The sequence below is a fragment of the Dendropsophus ebraccatus genome, chromosome 3 (genome assembly GCF_027789765.1).
Source record: "Dendropsophus ebraccatus isolate aDenEbr1 chromosome 3, aDenEbr1.pat, whole genome shotgun sequence".
In the NCBI taxonomy this organism is placed as follows: domain Eukaryota; kingdom Metazoa; phylum Chordata; class Amphibia; order Anura; family Hylidae; genus Dendropsophus; species Dendropsophus ebraccatus.
The window spans coordinates 10,496,232-10,518,073 of record NC_091456.1 but is presented as its reverse complement, the minus strand read 5'-3'; the positions used below and the strand labels follow the sequence as shown (position 1 = coordinate 10,518,073).

Below are 21,842 nucleotides of genomic sequence, written 5' to 3'. Positions count from 1 at the left end.
CATCACCGGTCTATCTCCTCTAACAGTCAGCACTGACCTCTCTGATATCTGAATACCGGCTTTCATGCAGCTCCCGCTGTGTATTCCTTTGTTTTCTGCTCTCTGCTGGCGACTCATATCCCTCCTCCCCCCTCCCCTCTTCATAGGTTACGCAGGGCTCAACTGATGTAAAAGAGTGGAGATTTCCTGATAATGAGCAGTGAATGAGAGAGAAAGGAGGGGTGGACCTGGGAAAGGGTTTTTGAATGCAGATAATGGCAGATTTGTCTAATAAACCCAATTACAAAGTTTCTTAAAACTGCCTATACTATTGATTTCTGGGGGAGGGGGGGGATGCCAGTGACATTTTAAGGCTAGATTGACATGTACTCTATCCGCAGTGGATTTCATGCTGCGAGTTTGCAGGAAAATCCACTGCAGGTACCTTCCCTCTTAGTTTCAATGTGATTCCGTAGTTGCAGCTGAATTGTTATCCCACTACGAATATGTAAATGCCGCCCCCCTTAAAGTGGAACTCGGGATAAGAATTTTTTTTTTATTAAAAGTACATTAAAAGTTAAATATATGTGTCTATACAATTTATTACCGTATCTGTACGGTTCTGCCACACTGGTAGCTGATAGAAGTCCAGGAAGTGGGGAAAAAAATGGTCCCTGTGCAAATCCACATTTTCTCCTGCTCCCACTGCTCTGCCCCCCTAGGAGACAAATCTTCCATGCCTCTGTCTCACATTGTGTGTGTTTGCTGAGATCAGGCTGATGATGCAGACAGGGGGCAGGGTGTGATGTCACAGGAGGCTTGGCTGGATCCCCCAATCCCCTGACTGATTCACCATCTCTGACCAGCCAGAAGCAGCTGTTGCACTGATTTCTCTGATTCTGTAGAAGTGTGCAGTGAAATTAGGGCTGTGTTCACACATGTTGGAGTGTCATTGCAGTACTGCAGCGTATTCACATCATAATATGTGCGTGGAAATGAAAAGAAAAAAAAATATTCAAAAAATTCTTTACTTTATTCCAATATCAGTGTTACAGTGAGAGAATACAGCGCTGTGTGGTGTTACAGGTAGAGAATACAGTGCTCTGTGGTGTTACAGGTAGAGAATACAGCGTGCTGTGTGGTGTTACAGGTAGAGAATACAGAGTGCTGTGTGGTGTTACAGGTAGAGAATACAGCATGCTGTGTGGTGTTACAGGTAGAGAATACAGTGTGCTGTGTGGTGTTACAGGTAGAGAATACAGAGTGCTGTGTGGTGTTACAGGTAGAGAATACAGTGTGCTGTGTGGTGTTACAGGTAGAGAATACAGTGTGCTGTGTGGTGTTACAGGTAGAGAATACAGTGTGCTGTGTGGTGTTACAGGTAGAGAATACAGTGTGCTGTGTGATGTTACAGGTAGAGAATACAGTGTGCTGTGTGGTGTTACAGGTAGAGAATACAGAGTGCTGTGTGGTGTTACAGGTAGAGAATACAGCGTGCTGTGTGGTGTTACAGGTAGAGAATACAGCAGGCTGTGTGGTGTTACAGGTAGAGAATACAGTGTGCTGTGTGGTGTTACAGGTAGAGAATACAGTGTGCTGTGTGGTGTTACAGGTAGAGAATACAGTGTGCTGTGTGGTGTTACAGGTAGAGAATACAGTGTGCTGTGTGGTGTTACAGGTAGAGAATACAGTGTGCTGTGTGGTGTTACAGGTAGAGAATACAGTGTGCTGTGTGGTGTTACAGGTAGAGAATACAGTGTGCTGTGTGGTGTTACAGGTAGAGAATACAGCGCTGTGTGGTGTTACAGGTAGAGAATACAGCGTACTGTGTGGTGTTACAGGTAGAGAATACAGCGTGCTGTGTGGTGTTACAGGTAATTACTGTGTGCTGTGTGGTGTTACAGGTAGAGAATACAGCGTGCTGTGTGGTGTTACAGGTATACAGCGTGCTGTGTGGTGTTACAGGTAGAGAATACAGCGTGCTGTGTGGTGTTACAGGTAGAGAATACAGCATGCTGTGTGGTGTTACAGGTAGAGAATACAGTGTGCTGTGTGGTGTTACAGGTAGAGAATACAGTGTGCTGTGTGGTGTTACAGGTAGAGAATACAGTGTGCTGTGTGGTGTTACAGGTAGAGAATACAGCGTGCTGTGTGGTGTTACAGGTAGAGAATGCAGCGTCCTGTGTGGTGTTACAGGTAGAGAATACAGTGTGCTGTGTGGTGTTACAGGTAGAGAATACAGCGTGCTGTGTGGTGTTACAGGTAGAGAATACAGCGTGCTGTGTGGTGTTACAGGTAGAGAATGCAGCGTCCTGTGTGGTGTTACAGGTAGAGAATACAGTGTGCTGTGTGGTGTTACAGGTAGAGAATACAGTGCTGTGTGGTGTTACAGGTAGAGAATGCAGCGTCCTGTGTGGGTGGGTGGGACCACAATGAAATCATAAATTACTGCAAATAATTCAGTAACACAATGAAACTGCAATGTGTGAACACAGCCTAGATGTTCTGCAACAGCTTCGGGCAGGAAATAGGCAGGGTGGAGGACTGTGATGAACAGCTGAGGGAAAGCAATGCATTCTGGAACCTGTAGTACCGTGTACAACTGATAAAACAGGAAATACAGAAACACAAAACAGAACAAAACCCCCCAAAACAAATGGATTTTTGGTTGTTTCAAAAATGGAATAGATAGGTAAGTAATGCTTTATGCTTCTGCAGAAGTTTCATTTTTTTTAACCCCTACCTGGAGTTCCCCTTTAACCTTGCGCCGCCCGGAGCATACTGTACCTGATCCGCGCTACATCTGCGGCTCCCAGCTCCCATAGGTTCTGCTCAGCCAATCAGTGACTGTGGCGGGTCGTTCACTGATTTGCTGGGCGAGACCTCCGGAAACCTCAAATGCAGCCAGAGCGTGGATCAGGTACAGTGTGCTCCGGGCGGTGGGGGGTTAAGGGGGCTGGCATTTACATACTCGCATCCCGCTGTGAGTATCTAATCTCATTGAAATGACAGGGAAGGTATCCGCAGCGTGAAATCTGCTCTGGATACGGTACGTGTGAATCTACCCTAAGGGTATAAACCCACACACCGTATACGCAGCGTATTTACTGCTGCGATACACAGCAAATACGCGGCAGATTAGATCTAAATAACTGAACACAGCATCAAATCTAAACCATCAAGTCTGCTGCGTATAGTGTGTGGGTTTGTACCCTAAAGGGATATTACGGTCAGGTAAAATACATGTTGGACCATCCCCACTCCTGGGCACTAACAATTCCTTCCATACTTGTTACTACCTTTTCAGTCTCCTTCCCCCAGTTCTGGGTCTGCTTCTTTCTGCTGAAGATAGGGTGTGAGCTGTTCTCTCCGTCTCCACTCTGATCTTTCTCCTCCTCCTCAATCCTCTCTTCTGAGATGGCTCATGTAAACAGCTCTCTGTTGGACTGTCTCTGCACTCTGTAATGCCCAGACCTCACTGTGATTAACCCTCCCCCATTACAGAGTATAAAGACAGCAGGCCAGGGACCCTGTTTACATGAGCTGTCTCAGTCTCAGGAGGAGGGGGCGGGGGAGACAGAGGGAACAGCTCAGATACAGTTTTCTGTGTCTTCACTAGAGATGATCGAACAGGGCTGAGGTTCAGGATCGTATGAACCCGAACCTCAGCCCTGTTCGATCATCTCTAGTGAAGACACAGAAAACACCAGAAAGCAGCAGACTGAGAACTAGGGAAAGGAGACTTAAAAGATAATAACAAGAATGGTAGAAATTGTTAGTGTCCAGAAGGGGAGAAGATTCAATATGTATTTTACCTGACTGGCTATGAAATAAATGTGAGGGCTAAAACCAGTCACAGCCAAAATAATAGGGACTTCTGGTCTCAGGAAAGATACAAACTCACTAGGGAAACAATCTAAACATACTGGGCTGTGACTGGTGACACTGGAGCTGCTATACATGAGGGCCACCATTGTTATGTATAGAGGATTCTGTCAGCCCAGCACACAGGGTTCCTGTCACTGGTTATTATGACACAGATACAGCTCCGCCTCAGCTCCCTTCTAGAATGAGGCAGTGCGCATGACTGAAACACTTCAGCTTGTTTTTCGCCTACAGACTTTTTGTCCCTCTGAGGCATCCGGACTTGTAGTCCTCTGTGGTCGCAGTTGTTGTCTGCTTTACGGCTGGGGAAGCTATGTCTGAAACTGGGAGCCCACAAGCCGTCTCCATGCAGGATGTCCAGCAGCTGATAGCCAGGAAGGACGAGATCGAGGCGCAGATACAGGCGTATTACGATGTCCTGGAGGATGTAAGTGCGGTGATAGGTCCCTGGGACTGACCAGTCATCATACATATAATATACAGGTCCCTGGGACTGACCAGTCATCATACATATAATATACAGGTCCCTGGGACTGACCAGTCATCATACATATATTATACAGGTCCCTGGGACTGACCAGTCATCATACATATAATATACAGGTCCCTGGGAATGACCAGTCATCATACTTTTAATATACAGGTCCCTGTGACTGACCAGTCATCATACATATATTATACAGGTCTCTGGGACTGACCAGTCATCATACATATAATATACAGGTCCCTGGGACTGACCAGTCATCATACATATATTATACAGGTCCCTGTGACTGACCAGTCATCATACATATAATGTACAGGTCCTGTCTCCTCAGTACTGACCAGTCATCATACATATATTATACAGGTCCCTGGGACTGACCAGTCATCATACATATAATGTACAGGTCCCTGGGACTGACCAGTCATCATACATATATTATACAGGTCCCTGTAACTGACTAGTCTTCATACATATAATGTACAGGTCCTGTCTTCTCAGTACTGACCAGTCATCATACATATGGACATCCATGGCAACCAATCACTGTGAAGCTTTGCATTTCTTTCAGATCAACGGACGCCAGAGATTTGTAATTTACTTCTATTAGAAAATTGTGGGTCTTCCAGTACTTATCAGCTGCTGTATGTCCTGCAGGAAGTGGTATTTTTTTCCAGTCTGAAGAGGGGGGGGGTCTATGGGGATTTGCTGCTGCTCTGGGCATATACCACATCCTACAGGACATACAGTAGCTGATAAGTACTGGAAGACTCAACATTTTTAATAGAAGTAAATTACAAATCTCTGGAACTTTCTGGCACCAGTTGATTTGAAAGAAAAGCTCATCAGCAACTTTGACCTCAGAATAATCCTCCCAGCATTATAAAGAAGTTACAGTGTTGCAGATACAGCCTGCCAGGGACTTGTTTACCTCATCCATCTCAGAAGAGAGGGGGAAGGAGGGCATTTTCCAGACACGCATATTCCATGTAACATCAGGTTTAGTGTCCCATGTCCTATCGGCCTATATCTACTATAAATCTTCATTCTTTATTTTACATTTTACACATCATTTCTGCTTTTTATTTTATTTTTACAGCAAAAGAATGTTGGAATGGAGGGGCCTCTGGTAGACAGAGAAGGATACCCAAGAGCGGACGTCGATATTTACCAAGTGCGGACTGCACGCCACAACATCATCTGTGAGGGTTTTTTATTACTGTCATATTCAGTATTAGGCAGACACGTATGTATAAGTGTATATCTGTCCTGTCTCCTCTGGGAGCTTCTACCATGGAATTACAACGGCCGTGTTCTCTCCTACCGAGGACCGCACGGGGGCATGGATTCTGCCGCATGTATGTGAGAGAGGGGTGTTATAGATCAGGGGAAATGGCCGGGAGTGGGTTAAATGTACCCTGATCCCCCTCTGTGCATGCCCCTATAGTAGATGACCCCCTATGTAGTCAGCCCTTAGTCCGTGACCCCCTGTGCAGCTTCCCTAAGTAGATAAATAGAATGAAGAAAAGAAGCTCACCTCCCATACACTCCCCTGTTGCTGCAGTTTTCCCTGCACGTGCAGTATATGTTATAGACACCTTAAAGTGTATCTGTTGTTTAATTTTTTTTTTATTTTTTTTTGCAGAAATCAATAGTACAGGTGATTTTAAGAAACTTTGTAATTGGGTTTATTTTTTTTTTTTTGCAGAAATCAATAGTACAGGTGATTTTAAGAAACTTTGTAATTGGCTGAAAAATGCATTTTTATCATGGGAAAGCAGTTTGAACTTCTCCCCCTGTCTTCATGGTTTTCTATGGAGAGGGGAGGGGTAGAGGGAGATGAGGCACCAAAACAGGACAACAAATAGTTAATTTACAGCTACATCACCGGTCTATCTCCTCTGAAGTCAGCACTGACCTCTCTGACCTCTGAATACCGTCTTTCACACAGGTCCCGCTGTGTAATCCTTTGTTCCCTGCTCCCCCCTCCCCTCTCCATAGGTTACACAGGGCTCGACTGATGTAAAAGAGTTGCGATTTCCTGATAATGAGCAGTGAATGAGAGAGAGGGGGGGGGGGGGGGCTGGAGAAAGTCTGTTTGAATGCAGATAATGGCAGATTTGCCTAATAAACCCAATTACAAAGTTTCTTAAAATCACCTGGACTATTGATTTCTGTAAAAATACAACAGTGACACTTTAAAGGTGCACGCCCTGCGATATAGGAATCATAACCCGAAAATGTTTTTACCAATGAATTCATTGGAAACAAATGTATTTAATTATTCTTTAATTATTCTTAAAGGGGTTAGTCACCATTTTTTTCTCTTTCAAATCAACTGGTGCCTGAAAGTCCCGGAGATTTGTAATTTACTTCTATTAAAACAAAACCTCCAGTCTTCCAGTACTTATCAGCTGCTGTATGTCCTGCAGTAAGTGGTGTGGTTTTTCCAGTCTGACACAGTGCTGTCTGCTGCCACCTCTGTCCATGTTAGGAACTGTCCAGAGCAGTAGCAAATCCCCATAGACAGTAAGAATACACCACTTCCTGAAGGACATACAGCAGCTGGTAAGTACTGGAAGACTTGAAATTTTTTAATAGAAGTAATTTACAAATCTCTGGCACTTTTTTTTTTGGCAACAGTTGATTTAAAAAAATAAATAAATTCGCAGAACTACCCCTTTAAAAATGGTACAGTCCAAATCATGATTGCACCCATAGGCAGCCTATGTTAGTTGAAGTACATAACTGTGATTTTTTTCATCTATATTGCTGTGGACATTGGATATGTAATATGAATCTCATATCTTTAGGTTTGCAAAATGATCATAAAGCCATCATGAAGGAAATAGAAGAAGCCTTGCACAATTTACATGCCCGAGACAGGGAAAAGAAGCAGAAAGACGAGGGCGAGGCCGATACACATCAACGGACGCAGACTTTACCCGATGCCTTTGCCAAAGTTGATGCAGTCACTCCAGGATCTCCAGCTAGTATGTGTGTAAGTAATGTCTGGTTGTAATCGCACCAGCCCACTTGGTTGGCATGATGTCCGTTGTTGGCCTTTTGTGGTCATACATTTATCCGTGGATAGATGAGAAATCTATTTTTTGGGAAACCTGCCCTGAAAACCACTTTATGGCATTCAAATATATTGTAACCCATGGAACTCATTTGTACATCTTAAGGCTATGATCACACTACGTATATTTCAGTCAGTATATGTATATTTCAGTCAGTATATTTCAGTCAGTATTGCAACCAAAACCAGGAGTGGATTAAAAACACAGAAAGGCTCTGTTCACACAATGTTGAAATTGAGTGGATGGCCGCCATTTAATGGCAAATATTTGCTGTTATTTTAGAACAACGGCTGTTGTATTGAAATAATGGCCGTTATTTACTGTTATATGGCGGCCATCCACTCAATTTCACCATTGTGTGAACAGATCCTTTCTGTGTTTTTAATCCACTCCTGGTTTTGGTTGCAATACTGACTGAAATATACGTAGTGTGAACATAGCCTAAAGGGGTATTCCGCTTAAACATAATTTTTCATATACTGCTGCCCATGGTGAGACTAAAAATTCCTTCCATACTCTATTATCTATTCAGTCTCCTTCCCCCAGTTCTCAGCTGCTGCTTTCTGCTGAAGACACAAAAATCTGTGTGTGAGCTTTTCTCTCTGTCTTCCCCTCCCTTCTGAGACAGGTGATGTAAACAAGTCCCTGGCAGGCTTTATCTGCAACTTTGTAGGTTCTTTGTATTACTGGGAGGATTAATCTGAGGTCAGGTTGCTGATGAACTCACTGTGATGAATCCTCCCAGCATTACAAAGAAGCTAGAATGTTGCAGGTAAAGCCAGCCAGGGACTTGTTTACATCGTCTGTCTCAGAAGGGAGGAGGGGGAGACAGAGAGAAAAGCTTACACACAGATTTTTGTGTCTTCAGCAGAAAGCAGCAGCTCAGAACTGGGGGAAGGAGACTGAGTATATTATAACAAGTATGGAAGGAATTGTTTGTCTCACCATGGGTAGCGACATATCAGAAGTTATGCACAGGTTAAAAATATTTTATAAGACAGGCATAAAATGCAAGAAAGGATGCGATGTACAGGATAAAAGGCATGCTTTATCTGAATATTGAAAACCTTTACATAGGGTTGTGAAATCTCTGGTCTCTACAGCTACAGTAATAGTAATTCCTCATCTGCTGGAGTAATGTTGCATGAATCTTAGGCAATGGTTTCTTATATGGGAATGTTCTTAGTTTGCCGCTATGGCAGGTAAGTATTTAACGGTCTATTTTGCGTACATGGTACATAGGCAGGATGACAATGCAATTGATCTTATTGAGAAACCAGTGGGAGGGAGACATTTTCACCATCTGGTCTCCATTGAAGCTGCTTGTTTCAGTGACATCTGTTGTGGGGTTAGACGTAGTCCTGTCTTCAGTAAAATGCTGAGTCAAACCTCCAACCAACTCTATATTCCTTTCTTTATTGAGTGTTAACGTTGGACATTCATATATAAAAGGGGCACTCCAGTGGAAAACTTTTTCTTTCAAATCAACCGGTTTCAGAAAGCTGTATAGATTTGTAATTTACTTCTATTAAAGAAATTGCAAGTCTTCCAGTACTTATCAGCTGCTGTATGTCCTGCAGGAAGTGGTGTATACTTTCCAATCTGACACAGTGCTCTCTGCTGCCACCTCTGTCCATGTCAGGAACTGTGCAGAGAAGGAGAGCTTTTCTATGGGGATTTGCTACTGAACTAGACAGCATTAAAAAAAAAAAAAAAAAAAAAGCATATAGGTGCACTCCCCAATCCGCCACCGATTGTTTGACACCTTTCCTACTTTCCCATGCTGCTCCTAGCCCCAGATTCAAAATTTTACAAATTATCCAAGGAAACTAAACCTTCCAGCATGCATGCACCAATTGCTGGGTACCTGCCCCTGTCTTGTAGTATCTACCCACCACTGGCTCCATCTGCTTCTGCTTTGCACAGTAAACACAATATCTATCTATCTATCTATCTATCTATCTATCTATCTATCTATCTACATAGATAAATAGATTAGGGAGACAGATGAAACACCAGTGTCTCCTTTCCCCTATACTACTCAGGAGAGGCTGTTGTTTCCCCGCCCTTTGGTCAGGTAATCACTGTGTGATGTCAGTGGTGGGTGGGGTTACAGATGAGGTGTTACAGCTTGCCTGGCAACAGAAGATACAGATCATGTGACCTCTGTCTCAGAGGGGAGGGGGACACAGAGGAGTGGAGACAGAGTGGAGCAGGCAGTGAGGATTTGCAGCAGCTTCAGGGTGTGAGTCAGGATGTGCTGCAGACAAACCGACCAATTCATGTAATAGAAACCTACTACACACAAGCTTAGATTATGGGCAGGGATTGAACACGGTTCCCTTTAACCCTGTGTGTTTGTTCACACTGGAGAGGTACAGATCATAATTTATTAGAAGTATGCAACTACATTATAAGCGTTACCTAAAAGATGTAAAATGCTAATCCATTTTCTCTCGAATTTTCACGAGAACGAAAATTGTCTCGGTCCTTAAAAGTCATTTGTACGTATTTACCTTTGCACATTTGAAGGAGTTTCCAAACCTCTAGAAGTGTCGCACTCCTCCTGCTTCTAATCCCTGAATCAGATATGTGACGCATAGAAAATACAGCGGATCCTTGTGATTATGAACTGGTGGACATGTATAAAACCCTAAGCATGATGGATGTGTAGTCTGTGCTCTCAAACTGATACCACATTGTGCAGCTTACACGGTGGCAGACATATTTTTCATAAAAGGAAATCTGCAAACGGATACATCTGCTTCTCTTTAGGACGGTTTAACAACGGTGCTGCTGTATGCAAAGCCACTTCAAGCAGCTCAGGGGCTCTTTAACTACCTCCTAATGTAATTTAAAGGGGTACTCCAGCGGGGGGGGGCACTTTTGCGCTGGGACCGGGGACGAGGTGGCCGAGGGAAAAGACATCCACTCACGTCCCCGGTTCTAGCGGCGGGTGCCCGGTTCCCGGTCGCAAAAGTGCCCCCACGCTGGAGTACCCCTTTAACTCAGGGGTAGGGAACCTTGGCTCTCCAGCTTTTGCAAAACTACAACTCCCATCATGCCTGGACAGCCAAAGCTAAAGCTTATGTAACATGGGAATTGTAGTTTTGCAGCAGTTGGAGGGCTGAAGGTTCCCCATCCCGCAGAATTTAGTGACAGCCCCTTCTCATCACTAGTGCTCACTATGCTGGTCCAGAGAGACAGAATCCTATGGCTGAGGATCTATATGTGGTAGTGTTACGGTTTACTTCCATGCATGTCTTAATTCTTTCTTTTTATTTTTTTTTTATTTTAGGGATTGCAGGTCGGAGATGACATAATTGCATTTGGTTCAGTAAACACAAACAACTTCCAGACGCTACAGAACATTGCCACCGTCGTACAGCACAGTGAAGGGGTAAGGTGACACACGTGTCGCATATCCGATAATTTTTTTAAGTACAATAATATTCAAATTCCCCCCTTCATAGTTAAAGGGGTTCTCCAATTTAATACATGCCCCCTATCCACAGGGTGGAGCCCTGGATCCTTTGTTTCTAATCGGCACATGACCCGCAAGTCCATTCATTCTCTGTGGAGCCACCATGCTCCACTTGGCTGTTTCTGGTGGCTTCATAGAGAATGAATAGAGCTGCGGGTTCTATGCCAACCTACAGCCCGATTGGAAAAAAAGGAGTCGGACTAGAGATCCCTGGGGGACACAGAAGTCAGACCCCCCATGATCTCTTACTTTTCCCCTATCCTGTGGATAAGGGTTTAGTATTTTAAAATCAGAAAACCCCTTTAAAGTAGCCAGGTCAGTATAAACGAGTTATGAACATACATAAGTATTTAATACTGATTTTCTTGTGATTTCAGAAACCATTAAGTGTGACTGTCATTCGAGATGGAAAGTCAGTTCATTTGGGACTCACACCTCAGCGATGGAATGGAAAAGGGCTCTTAGGGTAGGTGGAGTAGTCATTATCATTTAATCAGTCTGATCCTATTACACGTATTTTATACGCAGCCAATTTTGCCAATTTTTCCACCTACAAAGAATGGAGGGGTGTGTAATTTTTGTAGGTTCACTTCACCTGTGAGAGACAGAATCTATAAGAAGAAATTCTGGAAAATCTCACGGTTTGATTAAAAAAAATATATATATATTTATTTAGCATTTTATTTCATATAATGTCGTACTTTTTTTTTTTTTGCAGAAATCAATAGTCCAGGTGATTTTAAAAAACTTTGCAATTGGGTTTATTAGGCAAATATGCCATTATCTGCATTCACAAAGGCTTTCCCCAGGTCCCGCCCCCTCCCTCCTCTCTCTCATTCACTTCTCATTATCAGGAAATCTCGACTCTTTTACATCAGTCGGATCCTCTCTGTTCTATGGAGGGGGAGGAGGGAGATTAGTTGCCAGCAGAGAACAAAGGATTACACAGTGGGACCTGTGTGAAAGCAGAGAGGTCAGTGCTGACTTCAGAGGAGATAGCTGGTGATGTAGCTGTAAATTAACTCTTTGTTGCCCTGTTTTGGTGCCTCATCTCCCTCCAGCCCTCCCCTCTCCATAAGAGAACCATGAACACAGGGGGGAGAGCTTTAAACCCAATTACAAAGTTTCTTAAAATCGCCCGTACTATTGATTTCTGGAAAAAAAAAATGAAACGACAGTGACACTTTAAAGGGATTGGCCACTTTCTTTCACCTATTATAAAAGTCAGAAAAGGATAATACTTACCAATATATAGTCTTCATCAATCCAGCATTGTTCTGTGGATAGCTGCTGCAGACATACTCACCTATGAGTGTGTCCTTACTGCACATCTCTTCCGTCCACTGGAAATTCAGGCATGGGGGAGAATGTGACAGGCCGCATCATCAGGCTGTCCTCTTCACCGTGCCAGAATGCACTGCAGCAATGTCCTGCACCACTTGTCCTGTCCTGTGGTGTCAGTGTAAGTTGGTGGGTGTGGCTTGCATACGCGCAGCTTGTAGACCCCGCCCACTTGTGACAGGCTCCACCCACACCCACGATTCATGGTGGGATCACAAAAAATGTTTGGGAATACAGCAGGGGCGTAACTAGAAATGGCTGGGCCCCATAGCAAACTTTCCAATGGGCCCCCCCTCGTTCAGCCCTCTATAATGGTGCCTGGAGCTCTGACCCTGCCCTCCAATTATACATGCAAGTACGACAGAGCAGAGGGCACCTGCACACGTACACCTACGTCTAGGGCCGTATTTATAGTTCCTGCACTAAACCTGAAGATGTTCCCTTTTCACTCACCAATTATCATCATGATTTACTACTTTATAAACAATCATATTGATAATTGATCCGTCTTTGGCTCTGTTCCCAGATTTGCGTTACCAAATGCAACTCCAACCAAACCCCCCATGCAGTACCCAATAGCCGTATTGCCAATAATCCTGGTAACAGCACATGACTTCTGTGGAAGAAATGGATGCATGGTTTTGGCCACATACATTGTATGAATCTTTTTTTTTTTTCTACATGATCTGCATATTGTCTGTAGCCATTCTCCTCACAGGATAGGTAGGTAATATTGCACATTTAACAACGCCTTACCAGGCCTGATACCACCATACTCTGACTGGATAACACTGCCATACCACACCTGACCAATACCGCCATACTGTGATTGTATAACACTGCCATACCACACCTGACCAATACCGCTATACTGTGACTGGATAACACTGCCATACCACACCTGACCAATACCGCCATACTGTGATTGTATAACACTGCCATACCATACCTGATCAATACCGCCATACTGTGACTGGATAATACTGCCATACCACACCTGACCAATACCGCCATACTGTGATTGTATAACACTGCCATACCACACCTGACCAATACCGCCATACTGTGATTGTATAACACTGCCATACCACACCTGACCAATACCGCCATACTGTGATTGTATAACACTGCCATACCATACCTGATCAATACCGCCATACTGTGACTGGATAATACTGCCATACCACACCTGATATCACACAGAATCAGTACTATTCTATTTTCATACACTGGAGGTTTCCACATGAGGTGATAAAGTGATTATTTATCTTTTACAATTTTGATTCTCCCCCCCCCCCCCTTATTTACAAAAAAAAAGTAAAATGGGACAATACATATTCATATACATGGATGTTATGCTTAGGGATGAGCTTTCCAGTTCTGCAGGAGCTGAAGTCACAGGGAAGCTTTGTATATAGACTGTGTGGGACTACAACTCCCAGTGTGGTCTGTCTCTCTCTGCAGTTTGTGCCTCATTTGAGTCTTTGGGGGGAGTGGGGGGCAGAGACAGCAGGCCACATTGGGAGTTGTAGTCCTACACTGTCACAACTACTGCAGAAGTAAACGCCACACTTATGCTGCTGACTCTAGTTGTGTGTAAGGCAGCAGCCACCATCCCCCCCTCCCTTATCAGTGACAGTATGTCAGTATGTACTCACACAAGTTGCTGTCACTGTCTGAGGTCCGGCAGGAAGGGGTCAGAGGTCATCCATCCGGTCAGAGGATCCTCCGTGCAGACAGCAGAAGCTAAGAAGAGGAGTCTCTACTCCAATCAGCGCTGCCGCACAGTGACCGGGGGAGAGAGGGAGGGGGAGCGCGGATGGTTATCTCTCTATCGCTATGCTCTGTACAGGTGACAGTGTATGCCGGGCCCTGTGTGAGCGGCTGTGGCGCAGGCTTATGTGCGCACACTATTCTCCCCTGGTTAGCTGGTGTCAGGACAAACGTCCTAATTGCCTAACCAGGGGACATCAGGAAGGCTGACCTGACCGCCGGGCCCCTTGTTGAGTTCGGTAGCCGCTGCTACGGCGGTAGTTCCGCCATTGGAATACAGTCTGGAGACACTGCTGCAATGAATGATTTGGGGGACATTCTATGGAGTGTCATGTTACTGCAATAGCTTGTAAAAGTTAGGTAGGTGCTGGCCAACCCCTTTAATATTTGGGGCAGAAACATTTGCTTGCAGTCACAGCGGTCAGATGTTTCCTGTATTTCTTGACTAGGTTTGCAGACATTGCAGCCAGGATCTTCCCCAGGTCTTTCAGGTTTCGGGGCTCTCACTGGGTAACATTGAGTTTCAGCTCCCTCCAAATATTTTCTTTTGGGTTCAGGTGTAGAGACGGACTAGGCCAATCCAGGACCTTCAAGTGCTTCTTACGGAGCCGCTCCTTAGTCGCCCTGGTTGTGTGTTTTGGGTTAATGTCATTTTGGAAGACCCAGCCATGAGCCTTGCTTTGAAGGAAGGAGGTTGTTGGCCAAAATCTTGCGATACATCACCCCATCCTCCTTTCCATAGAAAGCAGTTATCCTGTAGAAATGTATATATGACCCGAGTCTACAGGAATCTGTCTCATAGGTGACCTCTGTTTTCTCCTTCTCAGATGTAACATCATTCCAATAAAAAGATGAAGCTTCCGGATACCTACGTTGGGCTACCTGAGGAAGATTTGGAACATAAACCGATCTTAGAAGAAACTGCTTTGCTTTAAGAATTGGACTTCACTTTGGTTGCCTTAATTTGAAGATCTGAGTAAAACAGAGGATGGTGTATACAGTTTATACAGTTTGCATATTTCATATTTTTAAGTGTGCCGGTTGCAGTCAACAATTGGAAGACGTATTGGGTGCTGGAAAATATTAATAAAACATTGAAGACTTAAAGAAGTGAACTTGCTGAGTCTGAACTGATGATTTGCATTCCTGCGTTGGGTACTGTAACACTATTCAAGGGGTTGTCCAGCAAAAATCTTTTTCATTTAAATCAACTTATATCATAAAGTTATATAGATTTGTAATTTACTTCTATTAAAAAAAAAACCTGAAGTCCTTGAGGAAATGTTGTTTTACTTTCAGTCTGACACCGTGCTCTCTGCTGACATCTCTGGCCGAGACAGGAACTCTGTCTCTGTTTTCTATCAATCTCCATAGAAAACCTCTCCTACTCTGGACAGTTCCTGTCTTGGCCAGAGATGGCAGCAGAGAGCACTGTGTCAGACTGAGAATAAAACAAGATTTCCTGCAGGACATACATCAGCTAATAAGTATGGGGAGACTTGAGATTTTTAAATAGAAGTAAATTACAAATCTATATAACTTTCTGACACCAGTTGATTTGTAAGAAAAAGATTTTCGCTGGACAACCCTTCTAAACCAATACACCAATCATGGTTTTGTTTAACCCTTTATCTGTGTCACAGGGTGATTTTAGTGCACTCACTGCTGATATTGAGCCTCTGAGAGTCCCCTTCATACTGTACAGCTATGTCTCATTCTCTTCATTTTAGCGAGTAGGACCAGACCTAGTCTGTATGCGAACAATATTCGCACCTATAAATGTGTAGCATACAGTGTGGCGCAGGGGGTGTTTTGGTGGTCTCCCTGCCAGGTCAGCTCGTATGGTGGTGTGATAGCTGAGTGGGTCTAAGGTTATAAAACAACTTGAGTAGGTTTACCGCTCAGACCACAATGTTGCCAATATTCGGTAATGGTCAGTACCTGTGTCTCGATGTGTTCGGATCTAGGGCGGGTGCCGTTACGAGCCCAGGAGCTCACTGGGTTTACACATAGAAATCCAAGGTAAAAAAGTTCATGGCACTCCAGTTCCCAAAATATTGATCCTTTATTTCATAGCAAGCAGGAATAAATCCACATAAAAAACAAAGCGTGCACAGCAACGCGTTTCGACGTCTCCGTCTTTATCACAGCTTATGCATAATACAATTAAAAGCCACTTTATATACAAATGTCTACAGGTAAAATCAAAAGGAAATGAACCTCTCACCTTCCTTGGCGTCCGCTCAGCTCTACTGCGCATGCGTCATTTAGCTTAGTTTGGCAGAGGCTGATGAAAGAGCGGTGCAAAGGAAATAGGCGGTGTTCACACCAGTGGATAAAGACAGGCATATTACTAATTCTGATAAACATGATAACATTATATGAGAAAAATTATATGAGAAAAATCATGAAAACATACTACTGTAATTTAATTTATGTACATATAACCTTACTCTACAAACTTTATTTATATATATACATCAGGTCTGTTCTATAGTTTAGTCCTTTAGGGAAACGGGTGTCCATGTTCAAAATCCAAAAGGCTTCACGGTTTAAAACTTTCTGTGACCAATTCCCTCCTCTACAATCTTTATGGACCTTTTCCAAACCAAAGAAACAAAAATATTTTAAATCACCATCATGAATGGATATAAAGTGTTTAGCTGCCCCAGACACATTTTCTCCCTTCCGTCCAATGTCGTAAATATGCTCTGCAATGCGGGTTTTTAATTTTCTTGTAGTGCACCCTATGTATGTTTTATAACAGGCAGAGCAAAAAATAGCATATATTAGATGATCGCTATTACAATTCATGAAAGATTTAATCTGGTATGTTTTCGTTTTGTTAGTGTCCATGAATGAAATAGTTTTTTTAGTGTACTTACAGACATTGCAGCGTGCTCCACCACAGGGAAAGAACCCTTTCTGGGATAGCCACACTTTTCCTCTATTTTGGTTGTGCTTGGGTACTGTGGGGGAAATCAAGTTGCCAATAGTTACACCTCTTCTCGCCACAAATTTACAACCTCCCTCTATAATACTGTTTAGTTTTTCATCCTGACCTAGGATAGGTAAATGTTTTTTAAGGATATTTTTTATGTCATTAAATTGCATACTATATGAGGTGCTAAAAACTACTCCCCTATTTTTATTCTCCTCCTCAGGAGAGGGAGAAAATAAAAGGGATCTACGATCTCTATGTGCCAAAGAATTCTTTGCTCTATTAAGCATCCAGGGGCGGTAATTCCTTTTGGACAATCTCCTATCTATCTCTCTTGTTTGATTCTCATAATCTTGCTCGCGGGAACATGCTCTTTTAGTTCTAAGATATGCACCCTTGGGAATAGCCGTGATCGTGTGCTTAGGGTGACAGCTGGTGGCCTCTAGAATATTATTACAAGTTATCGGCTTTCTATAAAGGGATGTGACCACACAGCCCGAGGTAGTGTCTCCCTTGAGTGACAAGTCTAGAAAGTCAATAGATTCAGTAAGATCTGTGTTGGTAAATCTAATGTTGTAAGGGTTGTCATTTATATAGGTGACAAAATCTTGTATGGGCGGTACATCACGACCCCAAATGAACAAGAGGTCGTCAATGTACCGCCCGTACCACACTATACAGTCCACAAAAGGGTTGTAGGAGGAAAAAAGGAAAATATCCTCCCACCATGCCATGTACAAATTTGCCAGGGTGACGCATGCGCAGTAGAGCTGAGCGGACGCCAAGGAAGGTGAGAGGTTCATTTCCTTTTGATTTTACCTGTAGACATTTGTATATAAAGTGGCTTTTAATTGTATTATGCATAAGCTGTGATAAAGACGGAGACGTCGAAACGCGTTGCTGTGCACGCTTTGTTTTTTATGTGGATTTATTCCTGCTTGCTATGAAATAAAGGATCAATATTTTGGGAACTGGAGTGCCATGAACTTTTTTACCTTGGATTTCTATGGGTCTAAGGTTACTTGGGCTCTTGTCACGGTAGCCTGGAGTGGTGTAGGACCCACCCCAGACAGTCTGACATCTCACCAGCACATAAAAAAAAGATTAACCCAAGTATACAGGTGTATGTGGGTGCAGGTGCACAAGAACAGGCCAGAGTGCAATGCTTAGAATCAAAAATAGAACGGTTTGCTTGGAAGAACAAGTGCAATACAACAGTACGTTGGTCAGAATACAGTTCTGTGCAATACAAAAGAACAATCTTGCAGGCTACTCAGGTGCTTTTAGTTGAGGTAGAGACAAGGTGCTTTTAAGAAGAGATCTTGGTAGAAGAGAGAGTAGAGGGGAGGGGGTGGCTGAGGGGCCATGTCCAATGTAGAAGTGTACTCTGCCTGGAACAGTTGTAGGTGTGTAGAAGAGATATAGGGAGAACACTTGTACTACTTATAGGCTTTGTCTGACCATGTTCTGCGAGCTACTTGTCCTGCTAGGGTAGTACGAGCCCGGGGTCTAGTTATCTGGGCTAAGCAGACTTCCCAGTCATCCTGCACTGCACAGTGGATTACTTAGACTGTCTGTAACTTTGTTCCCCTGGAGTCAGTTCCTGTGACTGCTGAGGTAACTGCCCTGCACATTTAGAGAGGTACTTAGCGTGGACAAGGTGATCCCTGTGTGGCTTCTCTCCCCTTTGTACTTCCTTAGCATTGCATGTTGATTGTGTTGCTCATAAGGAAGAATCTGTGGATTGCTTGGTTGTGTCCCTATCAGAGGACCTGGTCAAAGCCAGGCCCTGGCTTAGCTTTAGCAGAGATCTTGTCTGTGTTGCTCCCTCTCACAATGAATATAGACAACTAACTACCCGCCTCCCACCAGGACCTAAGTCCTTCCTACAGGGGTCCTTCTAACCCTGCCTGTGATTGGTGGGGCTGGGTGCGCCAGGAGAGAGGATAGGATAGAACAAGGAGGGAAAGCACCTGCATCTGTGAGTGGCCAAAGAACAACATGTGACCTACAACACTAAAGTGCTTTTAGTGACATCTAGTGGGAAAAACAGTAACTGATGTGGACACTTCATCCCACTTGTGTGAACCCAAGGGAGTTACCTTAGATGCAATAGAGGTTTAGGGGCATGTACAGGGTCACTACAAATGTAGGACAAGATCTTAAAGACTATCTATCCCAAAAATAAAAGCGCCCAGTTAGCCATTAAAGGGCCAACTTGCATACTTTCCAACAAGCCCTGCTTCCTTCTAAAACATGGCCAGTGCTAAAATTTTGCACATCAAAGCATTCTGAGGCCAGGGATTATAACAGGCTTTACCGAGCAATGAGAATGGAGGTATAAGGTATATCCTATGGCACAGAGGAGAATCTATATTTCATTAGATGACTTAAAGGGGTTATCCAGTGCTACAAAAACATGGCCACTTTTCCCCCTACTCTTGTCTCCAGTTCAGGTGTGGTTTGCAAATAAGCTCCATTTACTTCAATGGAACAGAGTTTCAAAACCTACACCCAAACTGGAGACAAGAGAGGGGGAAAAGTGGCCATGTTTTTGTAGCGCTGGATAACCCAGCAATCGATGGGCCTATCTCATCGATCTATGCTGTATATCTATGCAGCATAGATCTCAATGAGAGATCAGTGCACTTATACTTGAAGTCCCCCAGGGGGAATAACCCTAACCCCAGGGGGGCTTCTAGTATAAGTGTAAAAGTAAAAATAAAAGTGTTATTATTAATAAAAAGCCCCCTCCCCTAATAAAAGTCTGAATCACCCCCCTTTTCCCAGGTTATAAATTAAAATAAATAAATAAATAAACATGTTTGCTATCGCCTCGTGCGTAATCGCCCGAATAATTACATTCCTGATCTCGCACCGTAAATGGCGTAAGCGCTAAAAAATCCCAAAGTGCAAAATTGCGCATTTTTGGTCGCATCAAATCCAGAAAAATTGTAATAAAAAGCGATCAAAAAGTCGTATATACGCAATCAAGGTACCAATAGAAAGAACAGATCATGGCGCAAAAAATGACACCTGACACAGCCCCATAGACCAAAGGATAAAAGCGCTATAAGCCTGGGAATGGAGCGATTTTAAGGAACATAGATTTGTTAACAATGGTTTGAATTTTTTACAGGCCATCAGATACAATATAAGTTATACATGTTACATATCGTTGTAATCGTAATGACTTGAGGAACATATATAACAAGTCAGTTTTACCCCAGGGCGAACGGCGTAAAAACAACAAAAAAAAACAAATAAAAGAAATGTGTTTTTTTTTTTTCATTTTCACCACACATTGAATTTTTTTCTGGTTTCGCAGTGTACTTTAGTAAAAATTCAGCCTGTCATTGTAAAGTACAATTAGTGACGCAAAAAATAAGGGCTCATGTGGGTTTCTAGGTGAAAAAATGCAACTGCTATGGCCTTTTAAGCACAAGGAGGGAAAAACGAAAACACAAAAATTTAAATTGGCCCGGTCCTCTAAGGGTTCAAGGGGTTATCCAGCGCTACAAAAACATGGCCACTTTCCCCCTACTGTTGTCCTCAGTTTGGGTGCAGGTTTTGAAACTCCATTCCATTGAAGTAAATGGAGCTTAATTGCAAACCACACCTAAACTGGAGACAACAGTAGGGGGAAAAGTGGCCATGTTTTTGTAGTGCTGGATAACCCCTTTAAAGCAAATGTACTGCATCAGGTAATCAGGTACATGCAAGCCCCAGCCTGAAGTGGATCTGCTATGATTTGGAAGGTGAGGGAGATGCCCCTCCTCCACTCCCCCTCTCACCCAGTACAGGGAGCTCTTACACCAAGTTACAATTTTGAAAAACTGTCTCTTAGGTTACAAACCCACTTGGCGGGTCTGCAGCGAGTCTCCATGCTGCGTTTTTGCAGCGAGATTCGCTGCAGATCCCGGCCCTATACTTTTAATGGCAGACAAACACGCAGCAGGGATGTACATCCCTGCTGCGTGTTTGTCTGCAGCCCACCCCATTAACCCCCCGGCTGCCGGAGCTGATACTTCACCTGATCCCGGCTCCGGCGGTTCCCGATGTCTTCAGCAAGCCGGAGCGGGGACCAGGTGAAGTATATGCTCCAGCCAGCCGCCCGCAGCCCCGGCCGCCCGATCGCCCCCCCCCGCAGCCCCGGCCGCCCCCCCCCGATCGCACGCCCCCCCGCAGCACCAATCGCTTACACGCCCCCCCTGCAGCCCGGCCGCTCAATCGGGGGGGCGTGCGATCGGTGCTGCGGGGGGGCGTGCGATCGGTGCTGCGGGGGGGGGGGCGATCGGGGCTGCGGGGGGGCGATCGGGCGACCGGGGCTGCGGGGGGGGGGGGGGGGGGGGGGGGGGGGCGATCGGGCGGCCGGGGCTGCGGGCGGCTGGCTGGAGCATATACTTCACCTGGTCCCCGCTCCGGCTTGCTAAAGACATCGGGAACCGCCGGAGCCGGGATCAGGTGAAGTATCAGCTTCGGCGGCCGGGGGGTTAATGGGGAGGGCTGCAGACAAACTCGCAGCAGGGATGTACATCCCTGCTGCTTGTTTGTCTGCCATTAAAAGTATAGGGCCGAGATCTGCAGCATGGAGACTCGCTGCAGACCCGCCAAGTGGGTTTGTAACCTTAGGGTACGTTCACACCTACAGGATCCGAAGCAGATTTCGTTTAATTAACTGAACACAGCATCAAATCTGCACCATCAAATCTGCTGCGGATCCTGTAGGTGTGAACACACCCTTAATCAGCAGTAATACTTTGGATAAAATATTTTTATTTTATTTTTGTAAACTGTGAACATATGTAAGTCCCCACCACTGCCCCAGAGAGGCCAGAATAGCGCCACCTACTGTGCACACCACATCACATC

The 21,842-nt window shown here is 44.3% G+C and overlaps 1 protein-coding gene across 1 annotated transcript; it reads left to right on the top strand.

Moving 5' to 3' along the window:
• The first annotated feature begins 4,109 nt into the window (after positions 1-4,109).
• Positions 4,110-15,144, top strand: PSMD9 (proteasome 26S subunit, non-ATPase 9). Its single transcript, XM_069964006.1, has 6 exons — positions 4,110-4,291; positions 5,448-5,550; positions 7,162-7,349; positions 10,730-10,831; positions 11,293-11,381; positions 14,857-15,144. Exons 1-6 carry the CDS (start codon positions 4,178-4,180, stop codon positions 14,882-14,884), a joined length of 624 nt encoding a protein of 207 aa, XP_069820107.1. The 5' UTR covers positions 4,110-4,177; the 3' UTR covers positions 14,885-15,144.
• Positions 15,145-21,842: the final 6,698 nt, after the last annotated feature.